This window comes from Symphalangus syndactylus, chromosome 11 (genome assembly GCF_028878055.3).
Source record: "Symphalangus syndactylus isolate Jambi chromosome 11, NHGRI_mSymSyn1-v2.1_pri, whole genome shotgun sequence".
NCBI lineage: Eukaryota > Metazoa > Chordata > Mammalia > Primates > Hylobatidae > Symphalangus > Symphalangus syndactylus.
Genome location: NC_072433.2, coordinates 47,584,939 through 47,604,915, shown reverse-complemented (window position 1 = coordinate 47,604,915; position 19,977 = coordinate 47,584,939). Strand labels below are relative to the sequence as shown.

At 39.0% G+C, this 19,977-nt stretch overlaps 1 protein-coding gene across 1 annotated transcript in view; it reads right to left on the bottom strand.

Moving 5' to 3' along the window:
* The window catches only part of LOC129457765 (lon protease homolog 2, peroxisomal-like), a 93,795-nt gene that overhangs the window by 30,017 nt on the left and 43,801 nt on the right, over positions 1 to 19,977 (bottom strand). The window contains exons 3-5 of the mRNA XM_063612756.1: positions 14,519 to 14,669; positions 10,892 to 11,021; positions 6,760 to 6,893 (exon numbers count right to left, since the gene is read on the bottom strand). Of these exons, the coding sequence (XP_063468826.1) occupies positions 6,760 to 6,893; positions 10,892 to 11,021; positions 14,519 to 14,669 (415 nt within the window). The remainder of the gene's footprint in view (positions 1 to 6,759; positions 6,894 to 10,891; positions 11,022 to 14,518; positions 14,670 to 19,977) is intronic.

The window sequence follows — 19,977 nt, the reverse complement described above, 5'->3', positions numbered from 1 at the left end:
GACATAGGGATCAATTCAACAAGAAGATGTAATAATCCTAAGTATATACTCCCAAAACTGGAGTACCAGATTAATAAAACAAATACTACTAGGCCTAAGAAAAGAGACAGATAGCAATACAATAATAATATGGGACTTCAACACCTCACTGAGAGCACTAATAGATCACTGAGACAGACAAAAAGTCAACAAAGAAACACTGAACTTAAAACCAAATGGACCTAACAGACATTTACAGAACATTCTACGCAACAACCACAAAAGATACATTTTTCTCATTAGCACATGGGACATTCTCCAAGACAGACCAAACATCAGGCCACAAAACAAGTCTCAATAAATTTAAAAAAAAAATCAAAATCATATCAAGTATCTTCACACAATGGAATAAAACTAAAAATCAATCTGAAGAGAAACTCTCAAAAATATACAAACACATGTAAATTAAACAACATGCTCCTGGACAACCTTTGGGTCAACAACAAAATTAAGAGGGAAATTAAATTTTTTGAGGCTGGGCATGATAGCTCATGCTTGTGTCTATTATTCCATACTCTATGTTCATATGTTCACATTATTTGGCTTCCACTTATAAATGAGAATATTCAGTATTTGAATTTCTGAGTTATTGTCACGGCCTTCAGTTTCATCCATATTGCTGCCAAAGGCATGATTCCATTCTTTTTATACCAGATAAAACAGACTTTTTATATTAGATAAAACAAACATATGTGTGCAGGTATCTTTTTGACATAATGAGTTCTTTTCCTCTGGGTATACACCCAGTAGTGGGATTGCTGGATCAAATGACGGTTCCATTTTTTGTTCTTAGAGAACTCTCCATATGTTTTCCATAGAGGTGGTACTAATTTACATTTCTCCCAGCACTATATAAGCACTCCCTATTCTCCACATCCTCACCAACATCTGTTATTTTTTGACTTTCTAAAAATAGCCGTTTTGACTGGTATAAGATGGTATCTCATAGATTTTTCATTTCTCTGATGATTAGTGATATTGAGCATTTTTTCAAATGCTTCTTGGCCACTTGTATGTCTTCTTTTGAAAAATGTCTTTCATCTCCTTTGCCTACTTTTTAATGGGGTAATTTGGGTTTTTTTTGTTGTTGTTGTTGAGTTGCTTGAGTTCCTTGTAGATTCTGGGTATTGGTCTTTTGCATACGTATTTTGCAAATATTTTTGCTTATTCTGTAAGTTGTCTGTTTACTCTGTTGATTGTTTCTTTTGCTGTACAAAAAGCTTTTTAGTTTAATTAAGTCTTATCTGTCTACTTTTGGTTTTGTTGCTTTTGCTTCTGAGGTCTTAGTCATGAATTCTTTGTCTAGGGCAATGTCTAGAAGAATTTTTTCTAGATTTTCTTCTAGTATGTTTTAGTTTTGGATTTTACATTTAAGTCTTTAATCTATCTTGAGTTGACTTTTTTTTTTTGTGACAGAGTCTTGCTGCGATGCCCAGGCTGGAGTGCAATGGCACGATCTCGGCTCACTGTGCCATCCGCCTCCTGGGTTCAAGTGATTCTCCTGTCTCAGCCTCCCGAGTAGCTGGGACTATAGGCATGTGCCACCACGCCCGGCTAATTTTTGTATTTTTAGTGGAGACGGGGTTTCACCATTTTGGCCAGGCTGGTCTCAGACTCCTGACCTCAAGTGATCCACCCACCTCAGCCTCCCAAAGTGCTGGGATTACAGGTGTGAGCCACTGTGCCTAGCCTTGAGTTGATTTTTATATAAAATAAGAGACAGAGAGTGGTTCAGTTTCATTCTTTCTGCAGATGGCTATCCAATTTTCTCAACACTATTTACTGAATAGGTTGTCCTTTCCCAGTGTACGTTTTTGTCTACTCTGCCAAAGATCAGTTGGCTTTAGATTTGTGGCTTTATTTCTAGTTTCTGCATTCTGTTCCATTGATCTGTCTATTTTTATACCAGTACCATGCTGTTTTGGTTACTACAGCTTTGTTTCCCAGTGTTGGAGGGGGGACCTACTGGGAGATGTTTGGGTCACAGGGGCAGATCCCTGATAAATGGCTTGGTGCCTTCCCCATGGTAATGAGTTCACATGACAGCTGGTTGTTAAAAGGTCCCTGGCTCTTTCCTTGCTCCCTCTCTCACCATGTGACATGCCTGCTCTCCCACTGTCCTCCATCACGATTATAAGCTACCTAAGGCCTCACCTTATAAGCTAGCACTGTGCCTGTTATAGAGCCTGCAGAACTCTGACCCAAACAAATCTCTTTTCTTTATAAATTACCCAGCCTCAAGTATTTCTTTGTAGCACAGCAAAATGGAGTAACACAACATTTACATATTTCATGAATAACTGTTAAATTTGTATTAATTTTGTCTTTTTTTTCTAACCAATTTTTCAGGTGACTTCTATGAAAATAATCAGAAACTAGTATCTACCCAGGTTCTTTCTGTTTAATGTAACTTCCTCAAATACTATGTTCTTCAAAAATAAAGTAATTGAGAATGCAGTGTATTATCAGAAACTTTATAAGGACTGATTATAATATAAATCCTTCTTTGCTTAGGATAATTTATTAGGAAAAATCTTGCTAGATATAAATTGAATATATATGATACATGGGTACTTAAACAAATGAACATTTACCCTGTTTAGAAACACCCAAGTGTGCAAAATTAAATACATGGGACATTTGTGTCTTTCTTGGCAAAAGGCAGGCAAAAAGCAGAATAAAACTGTAGTCATGTAATCCAACTAATCTCTCAACTCAACAAATACCCTAGAAAGGAAAAGTGCAATTCAGAAAATACTAACAACATGCAGAAAAACAGAGGCAGCATTCTTTTAAAGAAACAATTCTCATACTTTATAGGTAAGTGACTGAAACCATAATGTTCCTCCGCTAACACAGATTGATCAACTCTAAATCTCACCTGCTTTTTAAACTCCCTGCTATTATTTAGTCTCTTTAACTGCCAGTTAAGACCCCACAAATACAAAGACAACTGTTCACAGATCAGTGCTTCTGGGCCTATTCCAGGAAGTTTGTTTGATACACTGGAGGTTTCTGCCTGTTTTGAAGCTTGTGGCCTAAAATTACTTTTCTTCCTGGCAGTAACTCCAAGTTCAGCCTTATTATTTTTTTTCCTGTCTCTCGTGCTTGAATTAGGAAAGCCTTATTTTTAACATTAAAAATAACTCCCACACTGTATTACTTGAAGTTTCTAAAACAACTGTCTTGTTTTATACTCTTAATTTTAATTAACTCATTTCTTAATGAGAAACTTTTCATTACTAAGCTCCATTTGAACTTGGTGCTATGAAAACCTAACATAGATTCTTTTGTAGAAATTATTCTTTTGGTTTGGTTGAGGTCATAAACACCAATTCAGGACACCTAATAATCATTCTACTAAGGTCTAGAAAATGGCTGTTGTTTATTCAAGGGTATCTCATAGTATTAGGGCCAACTTGGAGTCCATACCTATACCTCTAGTAAAGACTACACCCAAAATCGTCTCCAAGAGACAAGTATGTATTCTAATTATTCATCTGGATGCTCTTGGTAATATCTTAACTAAGCAAATCTGCTTAACTATATTATCATGTAGGAGATGTCCTGCGATCGCCTTTTTAAAAACCACACAAATAAATGTAACCATGAAAAACTGTAGTTCTCACACAGTTCACAAACTGAACAATTCCTTGAGTATTTGTGGGTTATTTTAAAATAGCTAGTATAATTAAAGATATTATTAGAAGTATGCTAATGGATGTATGTATAAACATTAAGCAATGTATAACTATACAAAAGTTTCCCTTGACACTGAATTCCTCTGAATATATTTATTAGAAGTTCTAAAATACATCATCTAAATCTTAAACACAATTTTCAAAATGTGTTACCTAATAAACTCATTTATTTCATCCTCTACCTTCTGTTATATCAGACAAGAACAAAAAGACATAGGCTCAGTTGCTTGAGATCACAGCACAAAGGAAGTGTTGTTAAGAATGAAAAGGGGAAATTCAGGAGCATCTAGATCTAGATCTTAACTTTTATAGACCTCAGTTCTCCACTGTCACTGTCATCTACACAAGTGATTTCCACCCTTGATAGGTACTCCCTCACCTAGGACATTTTTTTTTAAATTCAGATTTCTATAAATGGTAGTCTGAGCATGCGTTTTTACTTCCTGTCCGAATTGTATTAAAATGACAATTAAGAAATAAAAAACATATAAACCCACAAGAACAAAAATAATGAGAAAGAGGACAACAGCTGACAAGAGATGCTGACAAAATTTTGGAAAACAAAAAGTACATGGACAAGAAGTAACCAACACTTAGGCTAGAGAAAGCAGAAACCTCAATGTTTGTGGGGCTAGAGGTAGAGAACAACAAGTTGATGTGGGTCCTAAAAGTCTACAAAAGCTAAAGAATTCAAGGTAGCCCTGAAAGCATGGGTGAAGAGTAGGACAAAAGGCAAAAGTTTTCTACATTCTCCCAAGGCAGAGTAAAAATAAAAAATAAAAATAAAGCCAAGAGCAGTGGCTCACACCTGTAATCCCAGCACTTTGGGAGGCTGAGGTGGGCAGATCACCCGAGGTTAGCAGTTGAAGACCAGCCTGGCCAACATGGTGAAACCCTGTCTCTACTAAAAATACAAAAATTAGCCAGGTGTGGTGGCACCCATCTATAGTACCAGCTACCAGGGAGGCTGAGGCAGGAGAATCACTTGAACCTGGGAAATGGAGGTTGCAGTGAGCCAAGATTGTGCCACCGCACTCCAGCCTGGACGACAGAGCGAGACTCCATCTCAAAAAGTAAAATAAAATAAAAATAAAGCATAAGTTTTAAAGTCTGGATAAAAAACAATTAGAACTCACGACCTCTACTCCTACTCCACATAATGAAGGCACTGCCTCCCTCCAATCCAACAGAAGACAGGAGCTTCGCTCTCTGGAGAAAATGAACCAGTGAGGTTCCAGGCACGGGGAGGCAGGGGTGAAGCACTGTACTGGCCACAAGAGGATTCAGTGAAAGCTGACTCTGATGCTACTGCTGTAAAATGCACTGTGTTCAGCAACTGATGGAAAAACAAGAAAGACATTTGGCTGTGTCTGTTCAACTGGGCCCACTATAAATTATGGTTCTTTAATCACAGTCATCCAACTCCTTTCTGGAAAGAGCTATGGAAATGATAGAAAAATCTAATAAATCTCTTTACTATGAAAGAAATTGTCAATTCTCTACAACTCATGTTTGTTAAAGCAAGTTTTGGCAAACTGCATAACAGCATGATATGATGAACTGAGACCCCTTACAGTTTTGGGGCAAGAAATTAAAACATTTTATTTTATTTACTTTTTTTTTTGAGATGGAGTCTTGCTCCGTTGCCCAGATGGAGTGCAGTGGCATGATCTTTGCTCACTGCAACCTCTGACTTTTGGGCTCAAGTGATTCTCCTGCCTCAACCTCCAGAGTAGTGGGGACTACAGGCGCCTGCCACCATGCCTGGCTAATTTTTATATTTTTAATCGAGATGGGGTTTCACCATGTTGGCTAGGCTGGTCTCAAACTCCTGACCTCAAGTGATCTGCCTGCCTCAACCTTCCAAAGTGCTGGGATCAAAGGCGTGAGCCACTGTGCCTGGCCAGTTAAAACATTTTAAGTAGATACCAAAGGAACGTCCACATTTGATTAATTCCAGTAATAGAACACCTTCACAATAATTTTTTAAAGAATAATTTAGATTACATTTAATTGTTTATCTATAAAAGAAAATGTGTGAAAAATTATTACACATGGAGTTATTCCAGAGTACAAAGGTCTGCCCTTGCAGTACTTGAACAGCATGGATTTTCTAACGTTGTAAAAACTTTTTATGTTGTAAATTATTTAAAGACTTAACTGTCTGGATCAGAAAGAAATAACACCAGAACCCATACATAACGTACACCATCATTATACATCTGGACAAAGTTACTGTGATGGTTAATAGTGAGTTTCAACTTGTTTGGATTGAAGGATGTGAAGTATTGTTCCAGTGTGTCTGTGAGGATACTGTCAAAGGAGATTAACATTTGAGTCAGTGGACTAGGAGAGGCAGACCCACCCTCAATCTGAGTGGGCACCATCTAATCAGCTTCCAGCATGGCTAGAATAAAGCAGAGAAAAGAAGCTGGAAGGATCAGACTTGCTGAATCTTCTGGCCTTCAGCTTTCTCCCGTGCTGGATGCTTCTTGCCCTCGAATATCGGACTCGAAGTTCTTCAACTTTTGGACTCTTGAAAGTATGCCAGTGGTTTGCCGGGGGCTCTTGGGGCTTCAGCCACAGACTGAAGGCTGTACTGTCGGCTTCCCTACTTTTGAGGTTTTAGAACTCGGACTGGCTTCCTTGCTCCTCAGCCTGCAGATGGCCTGTTGTGGGACTTCACCACGTTATTGTGTGAGTCAATACTCCTTAAACTCTTCTTCGTATACACATCTATCCTATTAGTTTTGTCCCTCTAGTGAATCCTAACACAGTTCCTATATCCTCAAAGCATTCATATTATTATTCCAGTTAAAACTGTGCTATTTGTAAAAGACAATCCTCTTGATGAAATATGTTGAAACATTAAGGTATTACTTACTGGATGCATTTAACAGTGGAGTCACGTGTGCCACTGCTCCAAGGACTACCCAACACCTTCCCCTCCATACCCAACCTTCTTCTGTCACTCGCTCCTAGCCACCAGGCCTGAGAATGCCAGAACAAGGTCACCAACCTTCTCTCTCAGTCACATCAGAACAGTCCAACTTGGCTTCCTTATGCTGTCCTTCTGCCACCTTCACAGCCACAGCTCGGCAAATGGCCCCAAGTTTTCTATCCAGAGAACGAACCCCTGCCTCTCTGGTATACCTGTCATGAAAGAAAAATATTTTATTTTTGACTAGATACCACTTAAAAAAATAGAGAGAAGTAATGTGATTAACATTTTTAATAAACAGTGTACATTTAAAAGTTCATTACCCTTTCTTGAGTACTAACTTTTCCACACTTAAAACTCCTCATTATTGTTATTTCTTCAATACTTTGATGTATTTTCAGCTACAACAATTTCCTTTATACAGATTATCTTGAATTATAACCCTACACTTAAAAATGAACCCTAGTTCTAGTTCAATTTACATTGTCAAAGTAAACTTGGCAGCATATAAAAAACCATTTACTCCTCGGTAATTTGTTGAAGAGTTTTCTTAAACAAAATTTGTCAATTTAGGAAAATTCTAGATAAATTTACTGTATTTGAAATATTGCTGAAAGAATAAGAGAAATTGTGCTCTTTGTGGAACTAAAATAAAAACAAATCTGAGACAGAAATCTGGTTTTCACTAGGCACTTTGCTAACCACCTTTCTTCAGTGTATTTTCACTGTGAAGACTTCTAAAGGAAGAAGGTATGCTAAGTGAAGACAGCACTGTGACTTTGTGGACTTTGTGAAAAAGACGCTATGTGTGGTTAAGCAGAGCTGCTTTAAACACATGTACATTAGAATCAAACTCCGTTAAGTCATTCCACAGACCATTATATAGTGAAACCACTTTTGGCCACTCAGCTTTGGATGGACCCGAATGGACAGGATCAGGTGGAGAATGCAGTTTTAGCTGAAGAATTGGATTTGACTAAGCCATACATTTGATTAAGTCAGACATACACTGTAGACTTCAGGAAAGCAGATTTTAAAAGTTCTGAGAAAAGACAGATAAAAAGCTCTTAGCTAAACACTCTAATACTCATTTCAGTCAAAGGTATAGAAGGATATAAAGTCTATATTATGCAACTACATATAATTTCAGTAAGGGAGAAAACAGGGAGGCATCTTAAGAACTTCTACATTTGGGCTTTAAAAAATTCAGCTTTATAAATACAAAATGGGATATGCCAAGCTTAGCGAAATTCACTGAAAAAGGGAAGAGAATAATCTTTAAAAAGCTAAGAATCTAGAGATACAGTCATAAAATAATATAGTCAGAATAAGAAAAGCACGGCCTTCCTATACCATGAACTATTTAGACTCTTATCTGAAACACTGTGTTCAATTCTGGGTGTTTAATTTTAAAAGACACATTGATATACAGGATTCTTTCAGAAGAAGACTAATCAGGAGGGTGAGAAGTCTTGAAACTACATCAAGAGGAACGCTACAGAGGAGAGGAATGGTTAGCTTGAAGAAGAGAACACTAAGTGTGCAGACCCGATAGTATTTTATTTTAATGTCAGAAGGGCTGTACAAGGAGGAATTACACTTAGATTCCAGGTGCTCCTATAAGGCAGAAGAAGAAAATTATAGAAAAGTGAATAGAAAGAATATCTTTGTAACAATTATCACTTGAGCTCAGGAGTTCCAGGCCAGCCTGGCCAAGATGGTGAGACCCCCATCTCTATTTTTTTTTTTTTTTTTGAGACGGAGTCTCACTCTGTTGTCCAGGCTGGAGTGCAGTGGCACGATCTCAACTCACCGCAACCTCCACCTCCCTGGTTCAAGCAATTCCCCTGCCTCAGCCTCCTGAGTAGCTGGGATTACAAGTGCACACCATCACTCCCGGCATGCGCCTGTGGTCCCAGCTATTTGGGGGCTGAGATGGGAAGATGGCTTGAGCCTGGGAGGCGGAGGCTGCAGTGAGCCAAGATCACGCCACTGCACTCCAGCCCGAGTAACAGTATGAGAACCTCTTTTTTAAAAAAAATAAAAAATAAAAAGAATTATCTTTGTTACAATTAGAATTACCCATGAAGAGGTAGTTATTAGCTAGCATTAAGCATACTGGGACTGGAAGTATTCAAGTAGGTGAGTTATATTTGGAGATAAGAAAGACTAGAACATTAGGGTCTATGACTGTGACATATCTCAAAAGATGAAAAATTCAAATATTGGCTGGGCGTGGTGGCTCAGCTTGTAATCCCAGCACTTTGGGAGGCTGAGGCGGGCGGATCACGAGGTCAGGAGATCGAGACCATGGTGAAACCCCGTCTGTACTAAAAATACAAAAAATTAGCTGGGTGTGGTGGCAGGCGCCTGTAGTCCCAGCTACTTGGAGAGGCTAAGGCAGGAGAATGGCGTGAACCTGGGAGGCAGAGCTTGCAGTGAGCCGAGATCGCGCCACTGCACTCCAGCCTGGGCGACAGAGCAAGACTCCGTATCAAAAAAAAAAAAAAAAAAAAGAAAAATTCATATATTGATACTCTATGTCCTAAGTTTGGTAACTCACTAAATATCCAAAAACGTGCCTGGAATAGTGCATAGTTGTGCTGTTTTTAAAAACAATATCAAAACTAACAAAACTGCTCAGATATTTCCTCATGTCCATAGCTTTTAAGATCTGATATTTTGAATTTTTTTTTTTTTTTTTTTTTTGAGACAGAGTCTCGCTCTGTCACCCAGGCTGGAGTGCAGTGGCACCATCTCGGCTTACTGCAAGCTCCGCCTCCCGGGTTCACACCATTCTCCTGCCTCAGCCTCTCCGAGTAGCTGGAACTACAGGCGCCCGCCACCACGCCCGGCTAATTTTTTTTGTATTTTTAGTAGAGACGGGGTTTCACCGTGGTCTCGATCTCCTGACTTCGTGATCTGCCCACCTCGGCCTCCCAAAGTGCTGGGATTACAAATGTTAGCCACCACGCCCGGCCGATATTTTGAATTAACAAGCATACATAAAAAAAGAAATAGTTCTCGAGGTAACAATTGGGAAATATAAATAATGATCACTCTTCAGAATCATTATTATTCAGATAAACTCTGGATTTTTCTCTATCCCTCATATTTTACAGATGGGGAAGCTATCAAAAACGTTAAATGACTTATTGAAAGTTACCCAAAGGCATCATGGGTGTTATCTGGAATAATATTGTTGGAAGACTCAGACATACAAGTCACTTAATTTATTTCTCCTGGCATTATCCACACCATAAATCACAAGACAAATTAAGAAAAGGAACCCCCAGGTAAGACTTAGTCTTACTGTTTTGTATATAAATCTAAAACAGATCCATAAGAAGGTACAGATCAAAAGATAGTCTGGCCAAACTCTAAGTCAAAGTTCAAAATAGAGAGATACTTCACATCTCTTAAAAACAGTAGTTACTAGAAAAGGGCCGCATGAGGAGAGCTTGGCAGCCTGACATGACTTGCTGGATGATGCAATGGATCTGTAATACCGAGCTAGGAAAACTGTAAGAGGCTGTGGTGGATATAAATTCTCAACAGAGTATATTTTCCATTCAAACAGGGAATCTGTAAATTAGACTAAGCAATACTCTATTCAGGTAATTTACACACTGCTTGCTACAGGCTTAAGCATTTGGTAGTAAACTTGGGAAGGCACCTTCTCTATTGTTCCAGTGTTAATTCTGAAGATCAAAATTCTAAGGATTTTAAAAATCTCTCAGCCAAAGAGAAGAAAAGAAAACTGAGTAACTTAAATCAGATTATCTGAAAGTAGCATATCATCTCTTAAGAGAATTCAACAACTTTCAAGATCCTGGGCATAAAAAGTGTCTCTATATTTGCCATGTATTTGGTTTTTAAATGATCAAATTAACCCCTTATATTGTTATTGTGGCAAAGCATAAATTTCAGCTTTAGCTATAACAATATTCCACATGGTTTCTCTGTAAACTTCTGCCTAGCATAGAGAACGGTGTAAATCAATAGTTATGATAACACTTGCTGGAAGTTGTTGAAGAAAGAGAAATGGATGCTATGGGATGCCAATAAAATAATCTCGTTTTCAGGAGACTGTGGCTTATCTCAAAAGATGAAAAACTCAAATATTGATACTCTATGTCCTAAGTTTGGTAACTCAGTAAATACTCAAACCTTGCCTGGAGTTAATGAAGCCTCAGGATGGCTAACTAACCTGGTGATGATGTCAAGAGTGATGACCTGGGGTATCTGAATCTGCTGAGGAGCCAGCCCATGTTGTTGTTCCAGCTGCTGGGGGATCAAGTGCCTATGGGCAATCTCTATCTTCTCCTCCTGTGTATACCCTGGAAAAGAAGAGATCCTGTTTCGTAATTATTTACATGGCTCCCATAATGCCATTTTTTTTTTTTTTTTTAGAGACAGAGTCTCACTCTGTCACCCAGGCTGGAGTACAGTGGCATGATCTCGGCTCACCACAACCTCCACCTCTCAGGTTCAAGCGATTCTCCTGCCTCACCCTCCCGAGTAGCTGGGATTACAGGCATGCACAAACATGCCTGGCTGTTTTTTGTATTTTCAGTAGAGACAGAGCTTTGCCATGTTGGCCAGGCTGGTCTGAAACTCCTGGCCTCAAGTGATCCACCAGTCTCAGCCTCCCAAAGTTCTGAGATTACAGGCAGGAGTCACTGCTCCCAGCCAGTGCCATGCTTTTTTAATGAATCAAATGTAGATTAAATGGATCTTAGATTTAGAACAAATTTAAGTATTATTTCAAATGAGACTATAATTACAATAAAGAAATTTATTCTGGCCAGGCACGTTGGCTCACACCTGTAATTCTAGCACTTTGGGAAGCTGAGGCGGGCGGATTACCTGAGCTTAGGAGTTTGAGACCAGCCTGGGCAACATGGTGAAACACTGTCTCTACTAAAAATACAAAAAATTAGCTGAGCATGGTTGTGCATGTCTGTGGTCCTGGTTACTCTGGAGGCTGAGGCACGAGAATTACTTCAGCTGAGGAGGTGGAGGTTGCAATGAGCTGAGATTGCGCCACTGCACTCCAGCCTGGGCAACAGAGACTGCCTCCAAAAAAAAACAGAAAAAGAAATTTGATCTAAATCAATAATTGTTAAAATTTCCAACGTTTTCACAAACAAAAAAAGCATTTACTAAGCAAAGTGCTTGAAAGTCTTCTGATTAAATGATATATCTCCCAAAGAGGAAAACACCTCAAATCTTAGAGACAATTATTTCTTTATCTTCAAATCCTCTGAAATTTCAAATAGAAGAATAAATGCATCTTTTTAGCCTAATTTGATCTATACTTGAAACAGACACACACACACACACCCCTCAATTAAATAAGCAGTGGGTTCCAAGGGAAGGGCTCTAAAGATACTGTTTCCAGAACTATGACTATAAAATAAATTGTAGCAGCAAAAGAAAACCTAAGATGTCCCTATAAAAGGTTTTTTCCTCCACATGATGGTGTATATATATATGTGTGTGTGTGTGTGTGTGTGTGTGTGTGTGTATGTATTTATATATGTGTGCATATGTATTTATATATATGTATTTTATATATATACAGTATATTTAGAAGACTTTATGTTCTTATTTAATAGCCTGAATAAATATAGATTTCCTTTGTCTCTAAATCCTGTAAGACAAAATTCCAACTAATGTCCCTTTCCATTTAACAAGCAAAAATTAAAAATATGAATTGATAAGGCACCTTTTGAATGAAAAGAGGTCAGTAAACACCAGGAAAGCTAGAAGATCGGAGAGCTAAATCTGCCAAAGGAAGAAGGTGGCATCATATGCTCCCCTCTGCAGCAGCTGCCCTGATTCTTCCACTTTACTTTAGTGTATCTAATGGATTTTCTTGCATAACTTGGAGTTTCCAGGGCATTCATTACTTATTTACTTTAGACTTTAAATATGCAACAATTAACTTTTTAGTCTACCATATTTTAAAACTAAGTACAGGAACCTGCAATGCTCACAGATAATTAAGAAATCAATTATACTAGGAGGCCAAGGTGGGTGGATCACGAGGTCAAGACATCGAGACCATCCTGGCCAACTGGTGAAACTCCGTCTCTACTAAAAATACAAAAATTAGCTGGGTGTGGTGGTGCACGCCTGTAGTCCCAGCTACTTGGGAGGCTGAGGCAAGAGAATTGTTTGAACCTGGGACGCAGAGGTTGCAGTGAGCTGAGATCGTGCCACTGCACTCCAGCCTGGTGACAGAGTGAAACTCCATCTCAAAAAAAAAAAAAAAACAGAAATCCAATTATAATTCACTTAGTAGTAAAAATATATTTCAGATTAATATGAAAAATACATTTAGATTACATTTAGAGTCTAAAGACATTTAGGGCCGAGTGTGGCGGTTCACGCCTGTAATCCCAGCACTTTGGGAGGCTGAGGCGGGTGAATCACCTAAGGTCAGGAGTTCAAGACCAGCCTGGCCAATATGGCAAAACCCTGTCCCTACTAAAAATGCAAAAATTAGCCAGGTGTGATGGTTCACACCTGTAGTCCCAGCTACTCAGGGGGCTGAGGCACGAGAATCACTTGAACCAGGAGGCAGAGGTTGCAGTGAGCCAAGATTGTGCCACTGCATTCCAGCCTGGGTGACAGAGTGAGACTCCATCTCAAAAAAAGAAAAAATAAATAAAAGACATTTAGGCTGGACATGGTGGCTCACGTCTGTAATCCCTATACTTTTGGAGGCCAAGGCAGGCAGATCACTCGAGGCCAGGAGTTCGAGGCCAGACTGGCCAACATGGCGAAATCCTGTCTCTACCAAACATACAAAAATTACCTGGGCGTGGTCACAAGTGCCTGTAATCCCAGCTACTTGGGAGGCTGACACACAAGACTCAATTGAACTTTGGAGGTGGAGGTTGCAGTGAGCCAAGATCATGCCACTGCACTCCAGCCTGGGCAACAAGCTAGACTCTGTCTCTAAATAATTAAATAAATAAAGACATTTAGATTCTAGTCTACATTAAAAAAAAAAAACTCAGTGATATTTGATCTCTTCCAGGGAAAAACAATTCTGAGCAATTAAAATAAGGTGAAAATGCTATAATTTATCTAGTGTTAGTAACTGAAGGAATACATTTTGCATGCTCCAGTGACGGAGAAGACATTTAAAAAATTTAACTATTTGATAGATTCAAGAGGAATTTAAAAGCCGCATGCATTTTAATATAAAAGTGAGGCCAGATTTTATGAGAAAGTTCAGTTACTCTTTCTTTCTTTTTTTTGAGATGGAGTTTCACTCTGTCACCCAGGCTGGAGTGCAGTGGCATGAGGCTCACTGCAACCTCCCCCTCCCAGGTTCAAGGGATTCTCCTGCCTCAGCCTCCCGAGTAGTTGGGACTACAGACACCCGCCACCATGCCAGGCTAATTTTTGTATTTTTATTGAGACGGTGTTTCACCACGTTGGCCAGGCTGGTCTCGAATTCCCGACCTCAAGTGATCCACCCGCCTCAGCCTCCCAAAGTGCTGGGATTACAGGCGTGAGCCACCACACATGGCCTGCAAGTTCAGAAATTATATTAAAGAAGAATGTCTTATTTGTCATAAAATTATCATTCTTTCATGCTAAATTAAATCTGAAATTGTTGTTGTCAATGTTTGCTGTTTTGCTCTTCCAGACTTTGAAGCTACACAGAAACTGATTTATATACATTCCTCAGAACTTCTGAAGATTGTATGTTGGCAAAGGAACTTCTTTTAGTCAAAACTCCACAGCATAACTAATTTTAAAGTTATGGTCAGAAAGGCAAGATGTATCATAATGATTTCATTTAAGAGTCAGGTACCTGGAACCTGAATGATCTCCATTCTGTCCAACAAGGCAGCTGGAATGGTAGCAGTGGTGTTGGCGGTAGCTATAAACAGAACTTGAGAAAAGTCAAAGACCACATTTAGATAATGATCTGTGAAGTTATGGTTTTGTTCAGGATCCAACACCTAGGGGAGAATAAAAAACATTTTAAAAACTTTAGTAGTGCCAACAGAAGGCTGTATGTAAGTGAAAACACACATGATGTACTGGCAAGGTTGGTATTTCTGCTCAGAATAGTTTAAGAAACAGATAAAACTAACATCTGAGCATTATTATTTGCATTCTCTACATTCTACATACTTTTTAAAAAATAAAATACATTCAGTGTCAAAATTTCTGAAAATGTAATAGCACAAAGCAGCAGAAATTACACTTTCAAGCTTTGTTCAAAAATCTATTTATTAATGACCCATCATTTGGTCATCATAAGTTACCAGTCCTGCAGAACCAGTTTCCATCTTGGTAACACACCCTATCTAAACTGCTATGGGAATATAAAGCAAATGTGTAAAGTATTTTGAAATTCTCAAATAACTGGTAAATAAGAACCCATATAATCCTCCCCAAACATTTTCAGAAAGTCTGGTATAAATTATTTAACTGAAAGGAGAATTCCAAATAAGTAACCTTTGCTATGAGTTAAATAAGAGTAAAAATCACTATGCTACTATATTCTGATACAGCAAAAATTCACTATTTAAAAATGGCTTACTGCAAAACATTGCTGCTTATAATAAGCAAAACATCAATAACTCTTTTTTTTTAAGACAGAGTCTTACTCTGTTGTCCAGGGTGGAGTGCAGTAGCACAATCTCAGCTCACTGCAACCTCTGCCTCCCGGGTTCCAGCGATTCTCCTGCCTCAGCCTCCTGAGTAGCTGGGACTACAGGTGTGCACCACCATGCCTGGCTAACTTTTGTATTTTTAGTAGAGATGGGGTTTCACCATGTTAGCCAGGCTGGTCTCAAATTCTTGACCCCAAGTGATCCGCCTGCCTTGGCCTCCCAAAGTACTGGGATTACAAGCATGAGCCACTGCACCCAGCAATAGCGCTTAAAAATATTTGAATTAGATACATCAGATAATTTATCAGTCAACCTGGATTCTTAAAATGTGCAACTGTACATTAAAGAGCTTCAAGTCACAGGCACTTGTTGCTAAGGGGCTGGTGCAGAACTTTAATAAGGCACCAACAGCTTCTACATGTTCCAAACCTTAAACATATTAACACTATCACTTACGCCCAATGACTATAAATAGGGTTGCCATACATATTCAAAAAGGCAATAAAATGACTAATATACTCACCAACCACAATTTAACTATATAAGCAGTTTTTCCTACCTTCTGATTTTTTCTGAAGTTTTACTTATTTTCAAAACTATCCAAAGTTAGTTTTTTGTTTTGTTTTGTTTGGTTTTTTTTGAGACACGGTCTCATTTTGTCACCAAGGTTGAGGTGCAGTGGCATGGTCTCAGCTCACTGCAATCTTTGCCTCCTGAGTAGCTGGGATTACAGGTGCATACCACCACACCTGGCTAATTTTTGCATTTTTAGTAGAGATTGGGTTTCACCATGTTGGCCAGATTGGTCTCAAACTCCTGGCCTCAAGCAATCCACCTGCCTTGACCTCCCAAAGTGCAGGGATTACAGACGTGAGCTACCATGCCCAGCCCCAAGCTAGTCTTAATTCTAGGCCTCATACATAATTTTGAATTTTGTTAAACATTAATTATTACTGGAAATGCTCTTTATCTAGAATTCCCAGAAAGCTCTAATTTCACATTTTCACAAGACTTAATAATGTTTAATATCATTAAAAAACAAGTACTTTCAAGTAATCAAGGAAAACTAATTATGTTCAGTATTGAATTGGTTAAGAGTGGTCTTACTATCTACTAATTATCTAAAAACTGTTTATAGGCCGGGCACGGTGGCTCACGCCTGTAATCCCAGCACTTTGGGAGGCCAAGGCGGGCAGATCAATTGAGGTCAGGTGTTTGAGACCAGCCTAGCCAACATGGTGAAACTCTGTCTCTACTAAAAAAAATACAAAAATTAGCCTGGTATGGTAGCACATGCCTGTAGCTCCAGCTACTCGGGAGGCTGAGGCATGAGAATTGCTTGAACTTTGGAGGCGGAAGTTGCCGTGGGCTGAGATCACGCCACTGTACTCCAGCTTGGGCGACAGAGCCAAACTCCATCTCAAACAAACAAACAAACAAATGAACAAACAAACTGTTTAGGTATGGAAAATGTTTACATATGGAAGATAGTTAAAACTATTATCTAGTGACAAAAATGCTCTTCTTTTGACGCAAACTTGAGTCAGGCTCCTCTGAGTCCTTTGCTCAACTAGGCCAATGTCGGCCTTCCCTCTGTCTTCCTAAAATCCAATTTGAGCAAGAATCCTGCTAAGTCAGGTTAGCAAAAATGACCCATACCCATACGTATCTGTTCTCACTTCTAACCCAGTATCTTTTCACCCTGGCCTCCCTTCAGCAAGAGTTCTGTTGTGTCCTTCTAGTGAGAATCCCTTGTAACCCCAATGTTTCCTCTTAGAATCTTTCCCTCTACTGATTCCCCATTCACTCTCCCGTCACTGCAAAACCCCATTGCAGTGTTTCTTATATCTAGTCTCCCACCTTGAATAAAGTAATCCTTACCACCTTTAATAAGCATCATGAGTAATTTTTTAACACTAGCTAAGGAAAAAATCTAGTCTTTTTTTTTTTTTTTTTTTTTTGAGATGGAGTCTCATTCTTTCGCCCAGGCTGGAGTGCAGTGGCGTGATCTCGGCTGACTGCAAGCTCCGCCTCCCAGGCTCACACCATTCTCCTGCCTCAGCTTCCCAAGTAGCTGGGACTACAGGCGGCCGCCACAGCGCCCGGCTACTTTTTTGTATTTTTAGTAGAGACGGGGTTTCACCGTGTTAGCCAGGATGGTCTCGATCTCCTGACCTCGTGATTCGCCTGCCTCGGCCTCCCAAAGTGCTGGGATTACAGGCATGAGCCACTGTGCCTGGCCAGAAAAAAATCTATTCTTTAATGGCTCTAATCATATGTAATTCATATATGCTGGATATGTTTTAGAAAAGGCTGTCAGACCTGAACAAGTAATTTTTTTCTCTTAAAATTTTAAGACACTAGAGTTTTTAAAAAGTAGGAAAATTAATAAAGCAATGTTTCTGAATTATGAAGGTTTTAAAAACAGTGTGATAGAATACCTAGATTATAAGGAGAAAAAATTACTGATGCCTATTAAAAGAAAAACTCTAGATAAATTAAATTTAACAGTTTAATTGAGCAAAGAACGAGTCTCAAATCGGGCAGCTCCCAGAACCAGAACAGGTTCAGAGAAATTCTGGCATACGGTTTGATAATATTTATGGACAGAAAAAGGAAAGTGACATGCAGAAAACAAAGAGTGTACAGAAACAGCGGGATTGCTTACAGCTTGGTGTTTGCTTTATTTAAACAGTTTGTTAACAGCTGACTTCCTGTGACTTGCTGAAAATCTCTGATTGGTGTAAGAATAGTGTGTTTACACATCTAGTTAGGCTGAAGTTTACTTTGTAATGGGAAACCTTTAGGCCAAATTTAAAGTATTCATATGTAAGGAGGCAGACTTAGGCTAAATTTGTGCCCAATTTGCCTGACTTCCTCTTTTACTCAGGAAGAGTGTGAAAGGAAAGTAAATCTCAGGACCCCCAAATCACTAAACAAAAGGGAAGAGACAAGCTGGGAACTGCATCACACAAACCTGCCTCCCATTTTGTTCCCAAATAAGATAGCTACAAAGACAAAAAAAGCTACATACCTCCTTCACAATCTCCCCACTTAGAAATTCCTTGTGGGCCAGGCTACAGCAACCAAAACAGTATGGTACTGGTACCACAACAGAGACATAGATCAATGGAACAGAACAGAGCCCTCAGAAATGATGCCGCATATCTACAACTATCTGATCTTTGACAAACCTGACAAAAACAAGAAATGGGGAAAGGATTCCCTATTTAATAAATGGTGCTGGGAAAACTGGCTAGCCATATGGAGAAAGCTGAAACTGGATCCCTTCCTTACACCTTATACAAAAATTAATTCACGATGGATTAAAGACTTAAATGTTAGACCTAAAACCATTAAAATCCTATAGGAAAACCTAGGCAATACCATTCAGGACATAGGCGCGGGCAAGGACTTCATGTCTAAAACACCAAAAGCAATGGCAACAAAAGCCAAAATTGACAAATGGGATCTAATTAAACTAAAGAGCTTCTGCACAGCAAAAGAAACTACAATCAGAGTGAACAGGCAACCTACAGAATGGGAGAAAATTTTTGCAACCTACTCATCTGACAAAGGGCTAATATCCAGAATCTACAATGAACTCAAACAAATTTACAAGAAAAAAACAAACCCCATCAAAAAGTGGGCAAAGGACATGAACAGACACTTCTCAAAAGAAAACATTTATGCAGCCAAAAAACACATGAAGAAATGCTCATCATCACTGGCCATCAGAGAAATGCAAATCAAAACCACAGTGAGATACCATCTCACACCAGTTAGAATGGCCATCATTAAAAAATCAGGAAACAACAGGTGCTGGAGAGGATGTGGAGAAATAGGAACACTTTTACACTGTTGGTGGGACTGTAAACTAGTTCAACCATTGTGGAAGTCAGTGTGGCGATTCCTCAGGGATCTAGAACTAGAAATACTATTTGACCCAGCCATCCCATTACTGGGTATATACCCAAAGGACTATAAATCATGCTGTTATAAAGACACATGCACACGTCTGTTTATTGCAGCACTATTCACAATAGCAAAGAGCTGGAACCAACCCAAATGTCCAACAACGATAGACTGGATTAAGAAAATGTGGCACATATACACCATGGAATACTATGCAGCCATAAAAAATGATGAGTTCATGTCCGTTGTAGGGACATGGATGAAACTGGAAAACATCATTCTCAGTAAACTATCGCAAGGACAAAAAACCAAACACCGCATGTTCTCACTCATAGGTGGGAATTGAAGAATGAGAACTCATGGACACAGGAAGGGGAACATCACACTCCGGGGACTGTTGTGGGGTTGGGGGAGGGAGGAGGGACAGCATTAGGAGATATACCTAATGCTAAATGACAAGTTAATGGGTGCAGGAAATCAACATGGCACGTGGATACATATGTAACAAACCTGCACATTGTGCACATGTACCCTAAAACCTAAAGTATAATTTAAAAAAAAAGAAAATTAATAACATTAAAAAAAAAAAAAGCAATTCCTTGTGGGCCCCAAGATCTTTACCCTGTAACAGTTCTGTTGAATTTCACCCCAACCATGTAAATTGATAGCTTATTCTTTACATATACAGGACAAAGGACAGAATTCAAAGTCATCCCTCTGCTCACCTGAAACA